The sequence below is a fragment of the Protomyctophum bolini genome, assembly GCF_963924005.1.
Source record: "Protomyctophum bolini genome assembly, chromosome: 13".
In the NCBI taxonomy this organism is placed as follows: Eukaryota; Metazoa; Chordata; class Actinopteri; order Myctophiformes; family Myctophidae; genus Protomyctophum; species Protomyctophum bolini.
In genome coordinates this window covers 3,379,056-3,395,501 of record NC_137874.1, presented here as the reverse complement: position 1 = coordinate 3,395,501, position 16,446 = coordinate 3,379,056, and the positions used below count along the sequence as shown (strand labels likewise).

General features: G+C 41.7%; 1 protein-coding gene across 1 annotated transcript in view; it reads left to right on the top strand.

Annotated features, from left to right (window-relative positions):
• The first annotated feature begins 11,936 nt into the window (after positions 1-11,936).
• Positions 11,937-16,446, top strand: part of LOC308327477 (NACHT, LRR and PYD domains-containing protein 1b allele 1-like) — a 36,295-nt gene continuing 31,785 nt past the window's right edge. The window contains exons 1-2 of the mRNA XM_080780997.1: positions 11,937-12,028; positions 14,223-14,569. Of these exons, the coding sequence (XP_080637123.1) occupies positions 14,241-14,569 (329 nt within the window). The 5' untranslated portion in view covers positions 11,937-12,028; positions 14,223-14,240. The remainder of the gene's footprint in view (positions 12,029-14,222; positions 14,570-16,446) is intronic.

The following is a 16,446-nucleotide window of genomic DNA, read 5'->3' as shown; positions in this document are numbered from 1 at the left end:
TAAAAGTGTACAATGAAATCAAAACGTCTGGGGGAGACTGACAATGATGTGGCACAGATGACAGAACACACCCTTAGGACACATCCGAGGTATAATAAACCTAGTGAGTGTTTTGTATATGGGTTGGTCGACCACTGTGATCTCCTTCGGTTGATTCACTCCATTTGGCCCCGTTTCTCAAACTGTCTTCCACTGGAAGTTGGTGTATAATTGGCCTATTCCGAATCAATGGCATTATCTCGCCTAAAATGTGCTCCGAAAACCAAAGCCCTTTACGTCCAGGAAACCAGTTTGTCGTTTTGCAAATGACGGAATGATGATGCAGTCCAATCGATGGCAACAGACGGGTACAAAACTGAGCAAACACGTTTAACATCAGACCACTGGACCAGACCAAACATAGAGTTACAGTACTTTGACTTCCAATCACAACCTCCCCAAGATGCTGCTGGCATAGTACGAAAAAGGAGCAAGCATTCAAACACACGTATTGAAAATAGCAATGCTTTTAATAAAGAGCGGTTTTACAAGACTGCAATGTTTTAGCTAGCTAAGGTGATGACTGGCATTGGCATTCACGGTGTTTTACAAGAGATGCAGTGATTTAACGGTTTGAAGTTTGATGAGAGGGGGAGGATTTTGCAAGTTGCATTTCTGCATGCGAGGCTGGCCCTTCAAACGGTTAACTGGCCCTTACATCTTGTAAAACGCGTGGCTAATGAATGTCAATGAACGTTCATGTCAAGAGGTAAGTAAAAAAATCTCATGGAGAAATTTCCTAAACATTTTCCAAACACACCGGTAAATTAAAAAGAAAGCAAATTATTTCAGAGTTTTGATATCATCCATCCGTAGTGACCTTTGAATAAGATGATGACTTTGGTGCAAAAAAAATGTTCCTGTTTTTTTGTTTGTTTGTGTTTTTGTGAAGAGGACAGAGCATCAGCCATCGGACCTTGAATATCTTGCAGAGCCTAGTTTCAGGACATTATGTTGTACACTCCAGTGACGCATTATGATTACCATGTGTTACACACTGTTGGAGATTAATTGAAAATATTCAGTTGGAAAGTCATCCTAATGTAAGATGCACTTACATTATTGTGTAACTACACATACTAAAACACATCTTTATATAGGCTACTGTGACGTTCCAGTTTGAGGGAGTAGAATTGTAAGTACTGTACAGCCCATTCAAAAGGCAGTAGAACAGGTAGGACTTTAGTATTAAAAGAATGTGTGTTATAGGGCCATAAACATTTTTAGCTATATATATAGACAGGGGTCTGTCTCTCTAGCTCTTTAATAAACACAAAATACATTTTCAGGTGGGTTTACAATTTCAGCCAGTCAGGAGGCAGTATCCATTTCTCAGCTTCAATTGTATAGTGTTCGATTTCCAATGTTGTCTTCTAATTTCTTTGTGTCATACCAAATTAACTGTAATTTGTGTCGAGTTCTGTCTCCTGATTGGACAAAATTGTTATCCCGACCTAAAAGTGCATTCTCTGTTCACTAAAGAGCCTGGAGAGACAGGGATGGTTGGGAACCACTGACACACACTACCTTTATAAGTTTGCATTCCAGTTGTTCTATCCAGTGTTAGTAAAATGGTTGTTCTTGGTGCCTGCAGGCTGTGAGCAGGAGAGGAGGCTGCAGTCAGACTCCCTCGGGGACCTGTACCGAGCTCTGGACAGGCCAGACGGACACTTGGAATACAAGCGCTCGTTTGTTCGCAGAGTCAACGACCCACTGCTCAGTGAAAAGCCCCACCGCCTCCAGATCCTACAAAGCTCACTTAAGGTAAAACAAACACCTGTCTTGGCTGCTTAATATTTATATGTTTTTTATTATCCGCTCAAAACAGCTTGTGGTTACCACGAATTTCACCTTGTTCACACAACAAGAACACAAGATTAAAAAAAGGCAACACATGATATCTTGCGTGATGAAAACTGGTCTTACTGAAGACCTTTGCATTAAATTGATAGATTTAACAGAGTGCCCTATAATTCCCCGTGGCTATACTCCCCTCGATGGAGAGACATTAAATAGTTGTAAGATTATGCTGTAGTTGTGTACACTACAGCATAGAGTACTCTTAAAGCATAGCAATATTGTTTCACATTTGTTTCCATCAACATAGTGCATCATTGTCAAAACATGGTTACGTTAAATATGAAACAACACTTTGTAAAGGCTAAAGATACAAGGCATTAAAGACGACAAGCTTCCATGTTGACAAATAGTATGATTTCATAGCCTGACGACACAGAATAAGTATGTCTACTTGAAGTTTCTTTAGTACCTTGTCACCTAGCTGGTTCGTGATGAATATGTTACTTCACAATGTGTATCTTCTATGGCAAATCCTCTTGACCAGTGTGGTCTGGATATTGTGTAGATGCCTCCTCCTATATGGAGGCCTCGCTGACATCGAGGTGTTCCTCTAACTGTTAGAGGAACGCATCTTAATGACACCCTCAGACTGGAAATCACTAAATATGAACCAGATTTCAAAACGCTTGCAGATAAAGTGCAGTCACAGCTCACAGCAGTCTCATTAAAGGTGGGCTGACCCTGAGAGTATGTCACCATATCAGTGCAAATATATATGGTCATGTTATGCCTATGTCATTTGAACATCTGCCAATGTGAATATTCATTGAAATGAGAAACAAAATATTGTGCTGTAAAAGCAATTCATGTCCTTTGCCTTTTGTTTTATTAAAAAAAAACTCAACAAAGAAGTTTATTTGTATTTCTGTCCTAATATTCTTTATTTCTAATACATTTGTCTTAATATTATTTGACATTGATAATATAACTTACTATAAGTATTTATTCTAATTTAAGCTTTAGTCTTTGTGTGGATGTGTGCACATGCATTGAGCCTGTCAGAAATAGCAAAAAAACAAGTGTTTTTTTCAACACGTTTTAGTGGTAGATCTTGGCTTACAATTGGGAATGAAATGGGCTCTTGGGCTTGAAAAGGTTGGTTACCACTGATCTATACTATTGGATAATAAATACTATAATAAATAGGACAGGATATTCGTCCCAAATCTTGTCTATTTTTAATTGGATTTCTTCTATTGGAATCCAATAGGATCTTTTATCAGAGGCCTTCCTTCATTCACCACTAGGGGCAGCTCATCAATTTCAATTGCTGCACAGAGCAAGATTAAAAACGGCAAGAAACACACAATAACCAACAACAAGATGATAATGGCACACAAAACAATAACAAGCATGTACGTACAATTGGCTATTAAGTAGTTAAAAAACACTGTATAAAGGTGGGTTTTCAGGCGTGACTTAAATAGGGGGACGGATGGTGCTACCCTAATGTGCACTGGGTGCCCGAGCGGCAAAAGCCCGGTCACCCCGGGTAACTAGGTTTGTACGAGGGACAACCAGGAGGGCCTAATCCGAGGATCTAAGCCAAGGGTGCGCCCGGATTTAGGGAGGGATAGCATCTCACGGATGTAAATAGGTGTGCATATTTGAAGAAATGCAAATCTAACAATAATAAAATGATATGCAATAATAGGCTAGGCCTATATGGTCGAATATGACATATGATATCAAGGCATTTAAGTAATGTAATAAGTTGCTATAACCCCGTACCCCTGTCCCACACAAGTGATACCATAGACCACAGACACAGGACCATAATGCATTGTCCAGACCATAGACCACAGACACAGGACCATATTGCATTGTCCAGACCATAGACCACAGACACAGGACCATAATGCATTGTCCAGACCATAGACCACAGACACAGGACCATACAGTATGCATTGGGGGACAAAGTTCTTAAGAATGTGTTGTTGCGACTGTAGGCCACTGTTTACTATGAAAACCTGCATTTCCCGTCAGTCAGTCAGTAAGTGTGTCATGTCACGCCTCGTGTCATGCCTCCATATATGGTCACGCCTCATGACATCACGCCTCGTGACACGTCACACCACCATATATGGCCGTTTCCATGTATGATATATGATCAGATAGTCAGCCGGGGCTGGTCACCTGTGGCCAGCTCCTAACTCCACTTTGAAGTCAATATGAACTAAACAGAAGAGAACTGCTTTTCTCTCTCCATGAACCTACGTAAAGACTTGACTAAATATTCAGGCAAAGATACGGAGAATGAGTCGACTGCAAACAGGCAAATGAAAGTTGTTCCAGAGTTCCAATTTATTGTCAGAGTTTAGAGTACAGCATTCACAGCCATGGAGCATGGAGCCCCATGGCACTCCAGCAGCCCTCTCGGCTCCTGAAGACTAACACACACTGTAAATGACTGTAAAATGTGACGCGTTTAAACATAAACACCATGTGTGTAAAAATGAAATGCCAAATGTTTATTAATGGTCATAAAATACAGTAGAACACGAGTTCACTCAAACACCTCACTCAAACACCTATAGTGTTTGAATTCTAAACACCTATATACTGTTTCACAACCTGGTCACAGACAAATCAGACAACTTTAAAACCCATAGAATCACTTTACAAACAGACTTTTAAACAAACAGATTAAAAACACTGGATCAAAAGCCCAACCGTTACCACCACTGCTATATAGTTCAAAATTACAATTTATTTAATTTTGACGGCTTTAAACACTTTGCAGATGCCTGCCTCATTTTTAAGATCTTAAATGGACTTGCACCTCCACCACTGAAACAGTTCATAGATCGAACGGACAGTGGTGACAGAACAACAAGGGCAACTACCAGAGGGGACTGTAAAGTGCCAATCAGACGTAGTGTGTTTGGTAAAACAGTCTTCTCTGTTAGAGCCAGTACAGTCTCCCTACAGAATTAAGAGAGACCTCCAACTATCTGACCTTCAAATCCAACCTCAAAAGGTGGCTAAAAACAACTCAAATTTGTAATCATGAGTAACTAACTATCAGCACTATTTAGTATTTATCACCGGTGTCATTTCTCACTTCACTTGCCGTTGTTCTGTCCCCTGTACCATGTCGATCTGTTCCTGTATACCTACTGTGTTTTTGTATGGACGTAGTGTTTGGTGCTTGCACATACTGTATGCACACATGGCATCAACGCATGGTGTTGTGTGCAGGCACACTACACTTTGTCCTTCTTTTATCTGTATTGTATTGTGTTTTTGTATGGACGTAGTGTTGGGTGCTTGCACATATGCACACATGGCATAAACGCATGGTGTTGTGTGCAGGCACACTACACTTTGTTGTTCTTTTTTATCATTCATTCTTTTTTTTAAGAGCCTGCCCAGGGACTACAGATGAAATTTCTCTGGCCCATTTACATTGATGTGAAAACTGACATGTTGATTAATGAGCTTTGTCCCTGTCAAATAAATAAATAAATAAATATATGACTGACTTAGATTGTAAAAACTAAACACGTTTATGTGTTTAAAAAGTGTTACTGGCGATTAAACATGTTCTTCTGTTTATAATCTAAACGTTTTAAAAGTGTTACTGTAAGAGCCATTTTGTTTCTATGCTTTTTATTTCTATAATTGACGTCACAGTCACGGTCAAGGCCAAGGCCAACGCCCTGTCTATATGGGGAAGTGAGCATCAAGGCACAGGGGCTACTGAAATGAAAGAGGCAACAGTTTGTTGACTGTATCGAATCTTTAAGAACAAAGGCTGTTGAATTTGTCGTTGTTTTAAACCTGCTGAGTGACGGTAAATAAAATACCACTTAATTCAAAACGAAGTCATACGTTTGGACATCAGTTCTTTGTTTTTATTATTATTATACACGTCTAAACTAGATCTCGCTTTCAGTAACCAGCCAGTGGTGTCAGTTCAGGACTGACATTACATTTGGTCAACAAACTGCCTTTGTTCCGGACCGCTTGCGACTGGGAAGCAAGTCGAACCGGCGAGGCTCGTTTGGAAGGAGGAGGAGGACACACACACGGGCCGCAGCGCAGCGTGTGTTTGTGAAGGCGGACGGGACGGGATCATCTTCCACGGCGGACACAGCAGTGCGGTATCAACCCAAGCTACAGGGGTGCTACGGGGACATCGCCTGCCACGACCGCCGCAGCTGACAGCAGCGGATTGGAGTCTGGACCGGACCGCGGCCGCGGCGCACGGCGATCGGGATCGCATGATTCGCATCTCATCAACGCTGACGGCGTTCAGCAACGTGCGTGTGGTAGGCTATAGGCTAAAGGAGCGCCACTTTGTTATTATTATTTGAAGTGAACTGCAAGTACTTTATTGAACAAACATTGAACAAAACAAGTTCTAATTAACATGGATCAAGTGGAGGCGCTAAAGAGCGCTGGTGATGACGATGAAGTTGAAATTGAACTTGAGTCTGGGGAAATGGCCATGGGAAAACGTGAGGTCAAAATGACTCCTAAGGCTTTGGGTGAGAAAGTTGCAAGGTTGCAGAGGGAAAGAAAAGCCAAATTGAGCAAGCTGACAACTCTGAAGGAAAATGTTTCTGTCTTGTTGAATGAGACACGTGAAAACGAGGCAAAAGATTCATTTCATATTTTCAAAGGGTTATATGATGAAACACAAAGTGTGCACACAGAGTTTTTGGGGCTTAAAATACCGGCTGAGGAAGCCAGAAGACAACAAACATGGTTTGTTGCAAAAATGCGTAATTTTGATGATTTTATGAAGAAAATGGGTAAAAGGTTTTTTGTTCCAGGTGATGATGATGATAACAATGATGATGATGTTGATGATGATGAAAATGTAATTTCTGGGAGTGAGGGTCTTGTTGCCACAGGCGACAATAAAGGTGATGAAATTAACATTGAAACTGAGAGTTCTGTTGCTGGCCATGACAATGATGTGGTTGAGGTTGAGCCACATGATAGCATTTCAAATATCAAGTCCAATGTGTCAGATGGTCATAAAAGTGATGCTTCAAAATCCAGCAAAAGATCCTCCACCTCATCTGCACGCATAAAAGCAGTGGCAGATAAGGCCGCACTTATGGAGCGTGCTGCAGCACTAAAAAAGCTACATGCCTTGGAGGAGCAGGCTGAGGCTCTGAGGAGGATAAAGGAGCAGGTCGAGTTGGATGGGGAAATAGCAGCCCATGCTGCCAAAATAGCAGTCCTGCAGGAGGCTGGCAGCAGTGTCACCGGCAACAGGTCAGATGGAATGGAGTCTTATTTCAGACAAGGCGCTAAACCAAAAAGCCAGCCTATCGTCACACAGCAATCCTCAACTCTACAACCGCAATCAATGAAAACCCCAGTCACTTCTCAACATCACAAACATCAAAACCAACCATTGCACACAGCAACTCTGTATCCTGTCAAAACAAAAACAAGGCAAAAATTACCTCAAACAGTTTTGCCAGCTCAAGTCCATAACCAGGTATCAGGGGATTTGTACAACATATTACAGAGGCAAAACGAAATAACATCACTCCTGGTTCAAACCCAAACCTCTCAGTACTTGCCTCACAGGGAAATTCCACTTTTTGATGGTGACCCATTAATGTTCCAATCATTCATTAAGGCTTTTCAGCACTGTGTGGAGGCTAAAACATGCGATTTTGGTGATTGTCTGTACTATCTTGAGCAGTTCACTAGGGGGCAGCCAAGGGACCTAGTGCGCAGTTGCCTTCATATGCCACCTGAGGAGGGCTATCCTTCTGCCAAAACACTTCTCAGGGAACATTTTGGGCATCCATTACAAATAACAGCAGCTTACATGGAAAAAATAAGGACATGGCCCAATGTCAAATCGGAGGATCTTAAAGGTCTCAAAGCATACGCACTTTATTTGAGAGAGTGTGCAAATGCTATGGGGGAGTTGCAGTACTTGGAGGAACTAAACATGCCTGCTAACATGAAGGCCCTCATACAGAAGCTCCCATACAGACTAAGAGATCGGTGGAGAGGAAAAGCATGTGACATTGTTGACAAGTTCGACCGAAGAGCATGTTTCATAGACATTGTGAAATATCTTGAACATCAAGTCAGAGTTGCTTCGGATCCTGTCTTTGGCGATATCCAGGACAGTCCTTTGGGTAACACAACAAGTAAACCCAAACCTCAACAGCAGACCAAGTCACAATTCAAAAACAGTTTTGCAACCCATGTTGAGCTTGATAACGAAGCAAAGGCAGATCTTCCCCTGAATAGGTCCAATAATTACCAGGAAAGCCCTACATCCTGTCTTTTTTGCAATTTACGTGGGCATACTTTTGAGCAATGTTGGCATCTGGGAAAAAAGACACAAAGGGAAAGGCTGGACTTTCTGAAGGAGAAAGGCCTGTGTTTCGGGTGCTTGGGCACAGGGCACTTGGCTAAAAGTTGTGTCCAGCGAATGAAGTGCTCCCACTGCAGCCAAACTCATCCCAGTATTCTACACATACACAGAGAAACGGGGAGCTTTGGAGGTAGCACTGATCTGCCAAAAAGAGAACCGGAGAGCAGCTGTACTACAACATCAACTTGTGGCCATACAGGGGCTGGCAACGGCATACTTCCAATCTTGCCTGTACAAGTTAAATGCTCAAAGGGTAACAAAATAATCCAGACTTACGCATTTCTAGATCCAGGAAGCACGGGCACGTTCTGTTCAGAACAGCTGGTCAAGAGGTTGAACACAGAAGGTCGGAGAACAAAGATCCATCTCCGCACCATGGGCAATAGTAAGGTGGTACCTAGCTGCATTGTAGGCGACCTGGAAATCTCAGAATTGACTGGCAATCAGTTCTTTGAACTCCCTAATGTGTTCACACAAAGGAAAATGCCTGTGTCTACTGACAACCTCATCAGTGAGGAGGAACTGAGTAAATGGCCGTATCTCCAAGGTGTCCACATCCCTCGAATAGCGTCTAATGTGGATATATTAATTGGTACCAACGCATCCAAGCTAATGGAACCGTGGAAAGTGATTAACAGTCATGGTGATGGTCCCTATGCCGTCAGAACCCTACTGGGGTGGGTTATTAACGGTCCATTACAAGGCAAGGACACTCAGAGTGGGAGTGGCCGCCCCACTGTTACTGTTAATCGCACAGTTGTGAACAGTTTGGAGGAACTGCTTATTAACCAGTACAGTCATGATTTTAATGAGAAGACCTCTAAAGACCAAGAGGAAATGTCAAGAGAGGACAAGAGGTTCCCAACATTTGTTACAAATAGGGTAACTACCATAAGGGACCACGTGGATGTGTCACAGTGGCGATACATCCCCACATCACAAAACCCTGCCGATGATGCTTCAAGATTGAAAGCAGAAGACCTGGTCAAACAGAGCTGGATCGAAAGCCCAAGGTTTCTATGGGAGACTGAGGAAAGGTGGCCAAAACCTCCCATAGATGTGAACATCACTGCTGACGACCCAGAAGTTAAGCAAAGTCTCGTGATGAATGCAACTGTTGTTGACACTGTGAATGCTACTCACCAGCTGATAGCCTATTTTTCTGACTGGCAGAGGCAAAAGGTTGCAGTTGCATGGGTCCTCAAGCTAAAACAGGTCCTGCTGCATTTGAAAGAAAGAAGAAAGCAGCTTTCAAGTACTGGTGGTATTGGATCACCTGTAGTGGATGTGCATAAGGAAATGCAAGCGGTGAGAGCTTCACTGGGAAGCCAGAAGTTGTCACGTGATGATCTCTCAGAAGCGGAGAAATCTATCATTTCTTTCTGTCAGCAAGAGAGATTCCACAATGAAATCACAGCATTAACCTCTGGAAAACTGGTACAAAGGAGCAGCTCCATCTACAAGCTGGATCCAATCAAACTATCAAAAAGGAAGGAAAGGATGAACTACAAGAAACATAGGAAAAAGAGCCTACTCTTACACGGTGCTTTGGTGGGAGTCAAAAACGGTAGACCTCCTGACTAGGACTGTAAACCATTGCTCATTTTGTTTAGACAAAGATAATGTTCTTTGTTGGCAAATCAAAGGCCTCAAACAAATGAAGTGTCACATTTAAGGTCCTTATATGTATTGCTTATTGCAAACAAGACTGAGTTCAGTTCGTCTTAAAAATAAGACAAGTGTGACCTGTCACAAAAAAGCTGCCTTTTATGTGAGGGTGCAGATTAACCACTTGGAGTTTGGAATAGTGCAATATTGAATATTGCCGAGTTTAAATGCCTAAAAGGTTTTTTGTTTTTTCTGGCTCTTTTGTTTTTTTTGTTTAGAATTGCTCTGTCTTGCATGCCAGTAGCAATTAGGGGCTGGTGTGTAAGAGCCATTTTGTTTCTATGCTTTTTATTTCTATAATTGACGTCACAGTCACGGTCAAGGCCAAGGCCAACGCCCTGTCTATATGGGGAAGTGAGCATCAAGGCACAGGGGCTACTGAAATGAAAGAGGCAACAGTTTGTTGACTGTATCGAATCTTTAAGAACAAAGGCTGTTGAATTTGTCGTTGTTTTAAACCTGCTGAGTGACGGTAAATAAAATACCACTTAATTCAAAACGAAGTCATACGTTTGGACATCAGTTCTTTGTTTTTATTATTATTATACACGTCTAAACTAGATCTCGCTTTCAGTAACCAGCCAGTGGTGTCAGTTCAGGACTGACATTACAGTTACAAATAAGTGTTTAGAACCTAAACACTTGGGTTTAGTGTCTGTCAAATGTCAACTATATAGGCCTATCATAGGCCTGTCAGACACACAATATGATTGTACATTTATCATACTATCAATATCATTTAACTTTGGGCAACATGTAAAGTAAACCCATCTAGTTAAAAGTTAATTAAACAGCCATTAATTAACACCGTCTTCGGTACAGGAAAACACAGAAAGGTAAACGATAAGAAAACTAGCAGCATTTGCAAAACGGGTACGATTAATTACCCAAATAAAGTGTATCCCGTCAAAACGCCACATTATTTAACCCTCTGTCTGACACGATCACCTCTTCTTTAAGCTGCTGCCTCACTGTTCCTCCTCCATGAAACCACCTGTTATTATATTATATTACATTACATTGATTCAGGACTATTAAAAACTCAGATTTAACATGTGTAAAGGTAGCAGCTCTGTTTACATGCATGCATTTTGATGAATTGAACAAGGTGGACCCTCTTGTAAAAACAAGTGTAATGCTTTATTGGGTCGTCCACTCACTGTTGACAGTCTTTGTATTGAGTTTGTGCTTGAAATGTAGGCCTACTGTAATTCTGCAAACTGTTAATAGATATTTCAATATATATAATATATATATCAATCAATCAATCAATCAAAGCAGTAGGTCTATAGCGGTCTACTTCATTGGTTTAATTCATTGGTCATAGTTTCAAATTTAATTTCGCTCCTATGCCACCAAAACGCCCTACCAACAGTCCTTTAGATATGCTAATCCTTTGACTCCTTCCAAACCGCTCTCAAAGGGCACCTACGGACGGCTGCAAATCGAAACTGGCCCCCGTAAAATCTCTCCCTCACTGTAAATGTTTCTTTTCCCTTTTTACCTCCCTTATGATGAATTTCCTGTTCTGTTCCTTGACTTTATATAAGTGTCTATTTGTACGTCTCTAAATGTTTTGATGAATTACTCTTGTAAACAAGTGTAATGCTTTATTGGTGTCGTCCACTCACAGTTAACAGTCTTTGTATTGAGTTGTACTTGAAATGTACTGTAATTCTGCAACTGTTAATAAATATTTCAATCAATAAATAAATAAATGAAAATAGCTGGTCAAATGGTGCCATCATGTGGACATCCCAGGGCTAGGCAACTGCTCAATATGAGTATCAAACCTGGAGTAAACACGTTTTAGTTCACTTCCTCTTCCTGAAACAACACTAAAACTCCACCCGTCTGTCTCCCAGCATACATTACACTGGTAGTGTAAATAAAGTACCTGCCTGAAGAAACGCCTGTTCATTCACCATTGCACAACGGGAATATAAGTAGCATATTAAAGTATTAAAGTTAATAGGCGTCGACCCAGGTATTAATTTCGTCCGTGGAATTGACGGTGGAATTGTTGTCCACTGGAGACGAAGACAGGCAAGTTGAGACAACTGATCACTCTCTGGACGCCATTATAGCCTCATCGATCGGGTAAGTGTTTTAATCACTTTATACTGGAACTACTGTCTGTAGCCTACCGTTTTTACAGTGTTTATACAATGACATAATCAATTGATTTGTTTTTGTTTTTGTTTTGCAAAACAATATATTAATCAACAACCCCCGCGGGGGGGGGGGGGGGGGAGAGAGAGAGAGAGAGAGAGAGAGAGAGAGAGAGAGAGAGAGAGAGAGAGAGACTTCTTAACACAATGTAAAAACTACACAAATATTAGAGAGGAGTTCTTCCCAAAATTTGAAACAAAGGTATGACAGAAGGGGAAAGATTACCAGTCCTTCTGGGGGAACAGAAAGAATGTGCAGTTTTGGCTGCAAAATATGTCAATTCCTGTCACAAGAAAAGGGACAACCAGTAGGACACACATACAGTATGGCCATGTTTTATTTTCTGCACCACCTGCTTTATTGTATATTATCATTGATATTATGTTACATGTTGTTGTTTGTCATATCTGTGATTGTGCCTTGGCAACACTTGTAAAACGTCATGCCAATGAAGCCTGTTGAATTGAATAGAGAGAGAGAGACCCTCGGATGAACCTTAGAAAAAGGTAAGCCCTTAACACTCGCATACACATACGTGACACATGACATAGGCCGCAAAATGAATGAATGAATCTCTGAGTCTGCATGTTCTCATTTTAGTTTCGATTGTGCAATTTGTGCCTAGCCCTGCAGGTCCAGGTTCCTAGTCCAGGTTCCTAGGCCTGGTCCAGGTTCCTAGTCCTGGTCCAGTGCTTACAGCGAGTCTCTCTCTGACGCCCTGTGGAAGTCCCTTCCGCAGCCCTCTGGTGATATTCTCACTCCCGTGCGAGTGTTTACAATTCCCAGCAAATACACAAAACGACGTAAAACTCACCGACACAAAGCCTGCTAGACCTTAAAATCTATTCTCGAAGCTGGGAAGCATCTCAGGTCCCCAGCTTCCACAGGGCGTCAGAGAGAGACTCGCTGTAAGCGCTGGACCAGGGCTAGATTGTGCCTAGACTTCGTTGCGGTGGTATAGGCTACCGGCCTACCGCACACCCAAAATATCTGCTCGTGAGCTTGTAGATCCTATAATTATGTGTGTGCGCACTCTGCGTGCTACTTTATTCTGGACGAACCACTTTCCACTTGGACGTCGACAACGACTTGGGGCGCGTTCGGAAATAGCCCACTGAGCCCACTTTGCAATGCAAACGAATAGGCGAGTGCGCTCCGGTGTGGTATTTCCGAACGCGCCCTCAGTTTCCCCTGTATGAATATGATAATAATAATTATTATTATATTTATTACTGTATGAATATGAAAGACTATTGGCCCATTTAACATTGATTGGATGGCGACAGTGCCATTTTTTGCCTATAATGCCAAAATGAAAAGGCATAGGCTATGCCAAAAGAATGCCTACCTGGGAATTTTTTAAATAGAACAAAAAGGGCTTTTTTCCCCCTCAGGACTATACCTACCCACTGAGCAATTTTCGGCTTTTAGACGTCTAAATGACCGTCAAAAAAATAGGGTCAAAATAGTGTGAAAATTAAAGTTGTTAAAGTAACAGCGGGACAGACAGACAGACAGACAGACAGACATGATCTGCAGGGTCTCAGCTGCGTTCGCTTCCCGCGTTTGCGCGTCTTACTGGTAGCCTACAGTGGACAGTATGTGTCTCTGATGTCTTGGTAGCCTACAGTGGACAGTATGTGTCTCTGATGTCTTGGTAGCCTACAGTGGACAGCGGGCGTGTGCTCACATTGTGTATATCCCTGTAACACTGAGCGTTACAATAATGCAACATATTTTAATTAATTAATATATTTAATGTAGGTTATTTTTTCACCTAAACATCATCATTGATGTTCGTTGCAATGCCATTGGTCATGATATTTGCATATACCCCCCCCCCCACAGAGGCTGAAATTCACACAAATTAAAAATCTCTGGATATCTCTGAAACATGTTATATTTATTACAGTGAAACATGTAAATTATTTATTATTATTATTTTAATAGTTATTATAAATGTGCATAAAATTTCCTCTGAGTCCTAGTAGTAAAAAGTAGTTTTCTCTTAAAAAGTATACATTTTCTTGCAAGTAGGACTAGGAATGAATCCAGGCTTTACAGGGATATACAGCAAACATTGACTGTTGTCTGGTGTATTGTGACTATGTGATCTTGACAGGTTTAATACAGAGCAGAGATGAGTTGCCGTGAGGAGAGAGAGGAGGAGGGAGCTGACAAACATCTCGTCCACAGAGCAGAGAAGAGACGCCGTGAGGAGAGAGAGGAGGAGGGAGCTGACAAACATCTCGTCCACAGAGCAGAGATGAGTCAGTGTGAGGAGAGAGAGGAGGAGGGAGCTGACAAACATCTCGTCCACAGAGCAGAGAAGAGACGCCGTGAGGAGAGAGAGGAGGAGGGAGCTGACAAACATCTCGTCCACAGAGCAGAGATGAGTCAGTGTGAGGAGAGAGAGGAGGAGGGAGCTGACAAACATCTCGTCCACAGAGCAGAGTCTCCACATACAAAGTATGTTAATCCTCCATTACTAGTATAAACCACAGTGTTACATTATTATGTTCTGCTAAAGTATTTTAATCCTGCTATACATATTATTTTACTTAACTGCACTGTTCCTAATGAATAGAAAATGATGCTACTTACAATTTGGTGGGTGCTCCTGATATTTCTCCGGTTCTCCTATAGGCCTACATTTTTTAAAGTTAGTGATGAAGCTTTAAAAGTAAACTAGAGCAACACAGCAGAGAATAGACTATAGTAATGTTGTCTCAACACCTCTCCAACACAGCAGAGAATAGACTATAGTAATGTTGTCTCAACACCTCTCCAACACAGCAGAGAACAGACTATAGTAATGTTGTCTCAACACCTCTCCAACACAGCAGAGAACAGACTATAGTAATGTTGTCTCAACACCTCTCCAACACAGCAGAGAATAGACTATAGTAATGTTGTCTCAACACAGCAGAGAATAGACTATAGTAATGTTGTCTCAACACCTCTCCAACACAGCAGAGAACAGACTATAGTAATGTTGTCTCAACACCTCTCCAACACAGCAGAGAACAGACTATAGTAATGTTGTCTCAACACCTCTCCAACACAGCAGAGAATAGACTAGTAATGTTGTCTCAACACAGCAGAGAATAGACTATAGTAATGTTGTCTCAACACCTCTCCAACACAGCAGAGAATAGACTATAGTAATGTTGTCTCAACACAGCAGAGAATAGACTATAGTAATGTTGTCTCAACACCTCTCCAACACAGCAGAGAACAGACTATAGTAATGTTGTCTCAACACCTCTCCAACACAGCAGAGAATAGACTATAGTAATGTTGTCTCAACACAGCAGAGAATAGACTATAGTAATGTTGTCTCAACACCTCTCCAACACAGCAGAGAATAGACTATAGTAATGTTGTCTCAACACAGCAGAGAATAGACTATAGTAATGTTGTCTCAACACCTCTCCAACACAGCAGAGAATAGACTATAGTAATGTTGTCTCAACACTAGGGCTGACCAAAAAAATCGATTAATCGACGTTCAATCGATACGCACGGGAATCGATTTTTTAATTTTGAATCGAATAGTCATTAAAAAAAAAGCGCTTTTGGTCCGCGAGACGGCCCCATTTGGTCCGCGAGCCATGCTTGCGCCTCGCAGCACCTCACAACGCCTCCTCTTTCCCCGTGTTAACAAAGAAGTCAACTGACTGCAGCTGCAGTCCCAGGAGCCAGGAAAAATAAATCGAAAGTGTGGTTGCATTTTAAAATACCCTATTTGAATAAAGGTTGTAGGCTACACGAGAGTGAAAATGACTGCTGGGAAAATCCCTAATTGAGAGTGTAGGCAAGCGCATGCACCACAGCTCAGTGGACATTAAATATAGGCTACCATGTTTGATAAGTCATATAAAAACATTACTTACATGAAAATGAAAATATAAACTTCACAGATTATAGATCACTTGGAATTATAACAATCTGTTGAGTATTGCCTGAATAATGCCACTATAGAATCCCAACTTTTATCGATGCACCATTGCGCTGAGAACCTTGTGGAGCCTGGCGGTGTACATTATACTTGTGAGGACCTGCTTGGATTCACATGGTGAGTGCGCTCAGTGTGCGCACCGAAAATTCAAAGATCTGCAATCTCATGCGCTGCGTTGTGCATATTGGCTGAGTATAATGGCACGAATTAAACTAGGCCTATAGATTTATTTTGGCGATGCGGAGAATTGCTTTTGCCGTTGCCAGCGATATCTTTTTTTTTCTTTCTTGTCTGACCTGTTCCATCACTGTGAACTCCCATGCAGCAGAGCAGCTCCTACAGACCCAGACCAAAACACCTTTTCTCTTTGGCATTTAATTGCACC